This window comes from Chanos chanos, chromosome 8 (assembly GCF_902362185.1).
Source record: "Chanos chanos chromosome 8, fChaCha1.1, whole genome shotgun sequence".
Taxonomy (NCBI): domain Eukaryota; kingdom Metazoa; phylum Chordata; class Actinopteri; order Gonorynchiformes; family Chanidae; genus Chanos; species Chanos chanos.
Window position 1 is genome coordinate 26,706,536 of NC_044502.1, and position 8,298 is coordinate 26,714,833.

The 8,298-nt window shown below is 44.6% G+C and overlaps 1 protein-coding gene across 2 annotated transcripts; it reads right to left on the reverse strand.

Moving 5' to 3' along the window:
* Positions 1–4,028: 4,028 nt before the first annotated feature.
* ckma (creatine kinase, muscle a) lies at positions 4,029–6,954 on the reverse strand. Of its 2 annotated transcripts, XM_030781077.1 has the most exons (7): positions 6,762–6,954; positions 6,153–6,307; positions 5,856–5,988; positions 5,243–5,414; positions 4,711–4,834; positions 4,444–4,633; positions 4,029–4,207 (listed from the first exon to the last, which is right to left on the reverse strand). In XM_030781077.1, exons 1-7 carry the CDS (start codon positions 6,952–6,954, stop codon positions 4,029–4,031), a joined length of 1,146 nt encoding a protein of 381 aa, XP_030636937.1. The 2 variants fall into 2 exon arrangements, with proteins under 2 accessions (XP_030636937.1, XP_030636938.1); XM_030781078.1 differs by lacking the exons at positions 6,153–6,307; positions 6,762–6,954 and adding an exon at positions 6,072–6,079 and having other exon boundaries at positions 5,856–5,950.
* Positions 6,955–8,298: the final 1,344 nt, after the last annotated feature.

Here is an 8,298-nt window from a genome sequence, read left to right on the forward strand (position 1 = left end):
CTCCAGTGGATGATATACACAAATATTAACGTCAGCAAAACTCTCAAGAGGCAACTAAACATGTCAGCTCATTTAGCCCCTCCCTCCAGGGACTTAAAAATGTGGACAAATCTGACAGGCATTTAAACCAACCAATCACAGGCTCATTTCAAAATAAGATTTTAGTATAAAATTTAGCTCGTGAAAGGAGAAGCTCTAAATAAATAGATAAATGTTTCCTTGAGTTCGCTGATAATGTACTGCTTAAATGACTGTTATTATTAATGTTTTAATATTATCAAAAAAATATATTTCATTTAGTAAAGACTATTGATTATTTTAGAGCGGTAATGCTGAATGACAGAAACTCCTCCAAAGATCAGCATTCCATAGTCCTTTGACCTCTCCAAGCAGACTCTGTGATTGGTTGGATTTCCATACTTATTCAGATTTGGATCATCCATCTAGACTAGAGGTGCTAAAGCCCAGCCCTGGAGGGCTGATACCCCACTGGATTTCATGTCAGTGGATGAGGGGGATCTCTGATTATCTGGAGAGGGCTCACACCTGTTCCCTGGTAAACACCTGGCTTCCTTTAGAAGGTGAGGCGGGGTAGGACCCAGCAGAAAGACAGCCCTCCGGGACTGGACCGGGACACCACTGATACAGACAGTGCCCCCCCCATTCACCCCATTATCCTTTGAGAAGTGTTCCTCTCACAGTCCTTTGTGCTTTACAGCTCCCCTCTCTGTTAAATGAAACAGAGCAAAGCGAAAGGCTGCAGGATGGGAGGGCGGTGACTGTGGAATGATTTTGTCCAGTATGATAATGTTTCTAATAGATGCTTTCAGAAGCTCACATGACCTCTTTTGAAGTTGATAAGGTTGGAATGTGCACAGTGTGAGGTTAATTGGTTGATTGGTTAAACAGAATGCAGTCAGGACATTCTGGCTGCTTCGATTGGTTGTATGTGTATGTTGATTATAACTGAGTGTTAAAGTAAAACATTTTGGAACCTGGACAGGGAAACTGATTGAAAGTATTTAACAATTTAGACAACTGTTCCTCAGATCTGGTTTACTGTAGTCTCTAACTGGTTGAAGAGTGCGTACAGCCAATAATGATTGGCTTGTGATGTAGAGAGGCGAGACTGGGGTGGACAACACCAGCAGTACTGTGGACTTCCAGGACCGGGTCTTAGAAGCTCGTACTTAAAGAGCGTTGAAGAGTGGCCAGAGTAGGAGAGAAAGACTCCATATTAAAGTACTGACACACAGTTTTGTGAGTAGGCATTGGTGTGGTGTGTTGGAACACGCCATATAAGAATGGAGAGGCACTTGAGTGCAGTGAAGCAGGCGGGTGTTTTTTAAACATAACCTTGACAGTATGGATACTGTTTTGGAGGAGCATAAAGAAAGGAGGGAAGGAAGGACAGAGGCTGAAAGTTCTGGAGCCTGGTCTGATAGGAAGAGCTGTAGTTTTTTCACAGCTGACCCTCAGAATGTGACGTTGGAGGAAGCAAAGGGATTTGCTTAAAATGGGCAAAAAAGAATAACTAACTAACAGAGGGTCTTATTTAGAGTTTTTCGGGCATGAGTGGACGTCTCTTTGGGTGGAAAATCATTCACAGCTCTGATGAAGTATGGAAGGAAAAGGAAGGAAAGACGCTGGTGTTTGTGTTTCGTGTCGTGCTGATAGGACACTACGTCAGACTAAGGGAACATTTTGCTGGGGGATGTACGTGCACTAGCGCTTTGTCTCTGTCTCAGATTCTGCTTTTGTAGGGATGCTGTGAAAATGCCAAAATGTAGCCCTCACTAGACTTTGTGTCCTCACTTAGATCAGGTTCAATTCGAGTCATATTTTTCACCTTTTTTTACTCCTTCGTCACAGCGCCTGTTTGGACAGAGACCTCTTTTCCCCTCTCTCCTACCAGCTGTCAAAAACCTTCACCCATTCCTTCACTCATCTACCTCTTCTTCATCTTAACATCCCTTTCATGTTTACATAATAGCATTTTTTCCATTTTGTTTGTTGTTTACCTGTTTTCCCCATGCACTCGCAGAAACACTTGTAATGCTCTCCACCGAGCCCCTGAATCACGGGAAGGTCCTCTGGAAGACTCTCCGGCGGACCAAGCCACCGTGTCGAATTTCGTGACTGGACTCCCTCACAGGAGAGAGATTTTCTGTTGTATAGGAGTTGCGTCCCCTGGACTGGCCTGAGCCGGACTGCTGAGGTTTTTCTGTCTGTTAAACATCTCCTCAGCACGCTCGTTTTAACTTGAGTCAGCTGCATCCCGTGGCTGAAGTGGGGGGTGGTAGTACCCAAGTTTGGCCACCAGAGAGCGTTAATGTCTTAAATGTGAACAATTTGTGGCTATTTGCACAGGTACTTAATTTATTTTCTAGGATAATTATCTTGGGGAGAAAATATGGTTTATATCAGTCAGGTTGTGACTGCATATAATAATTATGATGATAATAATAATATGACTATAGTATATATCTTAGAACTCCAGGTTAACCTATAGCTAGAACAGAGAAACCTCTGTTAGCTCTCCAGGCGTTTTTTGTGTGTGGTGAAGAGAAACACAGCAACCTGCAGTTTTGCATGATCCAGCAACAGAGAGAAAGAGAGAGAGAGAGAATGAGAGAAAGCTCCAATCCACTCTCTATCCTGTTGTTTTTACAGAGGGAATATTGTTCACACACAGCTTTGGTAATGGATATCTGTCCCAGCACTCCTGTGCACTAGACTGGATCTTTCACTCTGACTGATGTATACACACTAACTATATGTTACTGTAGCAGCCATAATGACTCTGGAGTTTGCTGACACCCTTTATGTGTGTATTTATGGGTGTTTGTTTCTTTGTGCGTGTGTGATGTGTGCATGTGGGTGAGCGATTGTATACATGAGCAAGTGTGTGTGTGCGTGTGTGTGTGTGTGCATGTGCGTGCATGTGTGTGAGTGTGTGTGCGTGCATTCAGAGGCCGCTGAGAGGTAATTTAAAGGAGAGGGGGAAGAATCAGAATCACCTGTCAGTGAGACACATGTAAGCTATGTTTCTTCTCCTCTCTGAGTCTGAGATTTCTGTGTATGAATAAGAGTGTTGTTTCTCCACCACTTAGTATTATAGTATAAGATGCACTGTCTGCTACACAAGCAGCACTGGGTCCTCCATAAAGCATTGATTCAATATGCAATATGAGACTGAGCGATACAGGGAAAGAGAAAATGAGAGAGAAAGAGAGAAGGAGAGAGAGAGAAAAAGGTGGACACCAACTATAAGCTCTAAGAGATTTGAGTTCAGTCCCCGAGTACGTTTGCAGAGTGAACTACATTTCCCAGAGGTCCTTGCACCACTGGTCAAACACAAATGACAAACAAAAAAGCTGGAGAGAAATAAACTTCACCGATGTTGACAAACTCCTCTCTGTGTCTTTTCTTTACGTGTGATGTAAGACATGAGTGTATAAAATATAGCTGAGCTTATTGTGGTAGCATGGTAGCATCTAGCTTTTCCCCTCTGTCATTTTAAATGAACAAGACCATGTGACGTGTGCGGATTCATAAACTCTTGGCATACAAGGTTAAACAGATTCCATGACATCCGTCAAACGACCAATCTGAAATGCCTGGAACTGAAACCAGTATTGTACCAGAAACTAGCAAATATTCGTAACACCAGTCAAGACAATGTTAACAACACGCAGACAAATGTTTTATGGGGTCGTTTTTAATGAGTTACAGTTTTGATTGAATTACTTTACAACCAAATTGAGGTGAAGCGTTTGACATCAGGCAAACCTGCGTCATTTTGCAATCTGATCCCAAGCTGTCACTGACTGAACATAGTTTGGGGGGCGGGGGGGTGTAAAACATGGCCAAAAAAAAGGAGAAGGAAAAAAAAGTGGAAGGAAAAGTGAGAGGCAGCAGAGTCAAGAGTCTCTGGTGGAGCAGCGGTTTCCTCTGCATGGTCACTGCGAGCATGGTGGGTAACAAATAAAAAAAGAAAGAGGTTGTTTTTTTTTTTTTTCCCCTCTTTACTTCTGGGCTGGGATCATGCTGTCGATGCTCTCGCCCTTCTCCAGCTTCTTCTCCATCTCAACCATCAGCTTCACACCATCAACCACGCACTGCACCTGATCCACCTCAGAGGAGCCCAGACGGTCAGAGTTGGAGATGTCAAAGACTCCACCCACAGAGGCGGTATCCACACCACCTGAGAGACGTGGAAGATGAGGAAAGGATTCATCAGTCGAGTCTAATCGAGTTACCATGAGAATTTTTTTTCTTTTCCCCCCACCACTTCTAAAATGTAGCATTGTGTTGTGCAAGTCAAGGTTAGTTTACTTGACAAAGATGAAGAGAGCTGTTCTCAGTCGTCTAAATTACCTTTGTATTGCTAAGACATTCGCGTGGGAACAAAGCAGTGTCTGTATGTGTGTGTGTGTGTACCTGTGCCACGCTTCTGCAGACGCAGTCTGGTCAGGATCTCCTCGAATTTGGGGTGCTGGCTCAGCTTGGGCAGTTTGACGTGCACACCACCACGCAGGCCGGTGCCCAGGTTAGAGGGGCAGGTCAGGATGTAACCCAGATGCTCGTTCCACATGAAGCCGTGGTTGTGTTTCTTAAAGATCTCCTCAATCTGCAGACACGGATTCAGTTCAGAACAATGACATCTTAAAGCGCGTGCTTGTGTGCGTGTGTCTTAACGCTCCGTACCTTCTGCAGACCAACGCAGAACCTCTTGAAGACCTCCTTCATGTTGCCACCCTTCTGCATGGAGATGACACGCAGGTGATCCTCCTCGTTCACCCAGACCAGGAAGGTCTTGTTGTCGTTGTGCCTGTGGTGGAGAAAGAGGGTGACAAAACATGTGATACAGAGACACCTCTCCCACATTCTAGATTATACTCTCCAGATTAAAGTCACATTCGTTCTATGGAGGTGTTAAAATATCCTCTCGATCTGCGGTTTAGGGAATTTTGTTGTCTCATGTAGTGTAATCATCAGGTGAAAATAGGGATTCTATATAAAATGTAAAAAGGTATAGGCACGAAAATATGGAATCTAACATTGTTCTAACTTCGCCATTGTAAAAAAAAAAAAAAAAAAAAAAAAAAACAGCCCTACGCTAATATCCCTCTGATGGCCTTTATTTCAGACGCATCTCCCTTTTTGATGTGAAAATCAACCCACTAGCCATAGGCATCCATCTTCCCTATGTTCCTATACCTTCCTGTTTCACACTCACCAGATGCCCCTGGCGTCAGGCCAGTCACGGGCCATACCAGCAGCCAGCAGCAGGGGGGAAACGGGCTTGTCAAACAGGAAGTGGTCAGCAATCAGCTGCTCCTGCTCGGCATCAGTCATGGACTTGAGGGGGTAGTACTTTCCCTTGAACTCACCATCCAGGCTGTTCAGAGCTAAGGAGGAGAGGAGAGAGTGCAGGGGGGAGGCCACACATTAATCTGAGGTTACCACATGTCAAACATAGTACACGCTGTCCAGAAACACACAGGTAAAGGCCAGGTTTGTCATTTCTGCATCTGTTTTAATGATGGTGGTATAGACGGTCAATCCAGAACATCCTGTCATTTAACAGCTTCCTGAGTGCTTTTTGCACAAAGGTCATGAACCACAGTGAAGGACTGGATGCACAAAACGTGCGTTTGAGATTGGCTAAAAAAAAAAAAAAAAGAGTTGAGGTCTACTGAGCCCACACTGATGTAACTGTTGTCATTTTGTTAAATGTGTTCCTTGGCATGTGTGTTACAAACAAGCACGAACACTTTTGATAAATGTGTGAGCCAGTGCGTGTATGTATGCGAGTGCGCGCGCGTGTGTGTGAGACCTTGTTTGCTCACCCTCAACGGACAGCTTCTCGACAGCTCTGCGCTCTCCACGGCTGTTGTGGGGGGGCAGGGAGTATCCCTTGATGCTGCGGCCAGTACGCACACGGCTGCTAAGAACGTAGTTAGGGTCCAGGTCATCACCACCCTTTAGGATGGAGAAAAAAAAAAAAAAAAAAAAACCCAGAATGAAACAAAACGATTACACACAATCAAACACAGAACATCCACACAGGCATTAACAACGCTTAATGTCCATTTTCAGATTCGCTCATGTTCACTTGTCCCTTCACTGCTCGTCGCTGGACGTACCTTCAGGTTCTGCCAGTTCAGGTCAGTCTTGTGCTTGTCAGTGGGCTTGTATCCACCATGACGGTCTGAGATGACTGGGTCTAACAAATCCTTGAAGACCTCATAGGACTCCTCATCACCAGCGACACAGCCCACAGTCATGATGAAGGGGTGACCTGATGGAAAAGACCAGAACTCAGCTCTCTGTGTAAGGCACAAAGACACAGCAGACAGAGCGTGTGTTTCTCCGAGCTGGGAGGTAACTGCCCAGCAGTGGAGTCAGAGGTTCCAGCACAGAAGGTTTGCCAGCGAGTCTGAGGCGAGGTGGCTCCTTTAAACACAGCGTTTATAAAGGGGACAAAACCTCACTGTAAGCTACTGGAGTTTACTGCACAATTCAGTTTTTAAAAGAAAAAAAATTTAAAGCACAGAATCTCACAATGATGAAGTATCTAAACTGACTTATTGAATCTAAATCGAATTGAGCCTTGACTGTGTGTAACTAGAGTCGGGTTGTAGCATTACGCAGATTATTGATAGTCAGTGCTTGGGCTTGATTGGCGATGAGGGTAGGAAGGGACGGGGAGGGGTGTGGCTCCGTCTGTTTGTGGGGAGGTCTTCATTACTCACCAGGGTTGTCCACACCAGTCTGGATGACGTCATCCAGGGTATAACCAGTGGGGGTCTGCTTGTCCCTCAGCTTGGCATACATTTCCTTGGTCAGCACCTTGGCCATGTGGTTGTTGTGCTTGCTGAGGTCAGGAAACTCCTCCTCAGACTTGTAGTTCAGCTTGAAGTTGTTGTGGGTGTTTCCGAAAGGCATGATTGCGTTTCTGACACTGCCATTAGGGGAACAGAAGATTGGGGGCGGGGGGGACTGTTAGTGCAGTTGTCATTTAATTACAAAGCAAGAATCAGTATTAGCAGTGAGCAATGAAAAATACAGAATGTGAACAGGGCATGAATCTCAGTCGAGATTAAAATGTGATTTGGCCCCAATCCTTGGTAAAACTATAACAATTTCTGAATGTTTTCATATTTCTGGCATGTTTAAGTCTTTCATGGTCAAATGTTTAACGACAAGGTCCCCTTTTAACAGCTGCAAAGGTTGGGCTTCTACTGGGTCCTCTGACATCCAGCTCTTGGCGGTCATATCAAATGTCCCACACAAACCGAGAGGAGGACGGACTTTCTATGCCTATATGATGGAGGATATTTTTAACAAGACACCGCCCCTTTAACTTGACACGACAGACAAGTTGGTGAAGCTCAGTAAAGCTCACACTCTATGACACTTCATTTTCAACAACAACAGTGTTACCCAGTGTTACCCTAATAATTACATAATGACTCCCTCCCTCTCCAGTAAGACTCACTGCTCATCCAAATCATCTGACTTTTACGTAAAAGATTTCGCCTCAGCTCCACTGAACATGAAGGCTGTCCACAGTCTTTTGGTAGCCATCATTACAGTGCATATTTATGACAGTGGAATACAAGACGACCTTTGCAGTGCTGAAACATGGTTTGTTCTTTGTTTTCCCTAGTAACCTAAAAACAAAATGATGTGCTGTAACAAGATGAACCCAACAGTTTGGCAACACCAAGTCACTTATCACACTCTTCGCGGTGGTAAGAGCTAGTGCCGTTTCCCTCTATGCAAAATTTCAGAGTGATGTCCTGGCTTGTGATTGGCTGGTCCGTGCGTCAATCAGTCAGCTCTGAAACCCTACTGGCTGGCTCAACCCCTTTGCATTCATGCAGTCCATGTCAGCTGTCAACTACTCATTCCAAAGCAAGGCCTAAATATAGCAGCAATGGACACCTGTCCTAAACAGAGAAGCACCAGCAGGAACAAATTGCTTCATCTCACAGTTGCGTCTGGGTAAAGCGTCAGTGCTACTGCACGTCTGCTACCGCCCATTCTGAATAAATTTATTTGGTCAGATATCTTGCTCTCCCATTCTAAAAGCAAATCAAAGAACTGCAAAATAAATAAACTCATGTCGAGACTGTTTCCCCCGTGTAAAACTCTGCACTGTACTGAACTTCCTTGCTTCCTACACATGCCCACAAACTCTCACCCATGCTTTCCAAAATACAGATACTGTATCACGTCAACTTGCTCTTCACGGAGATGCTTGATGCTTCAAGTCTTTAAGTGTCT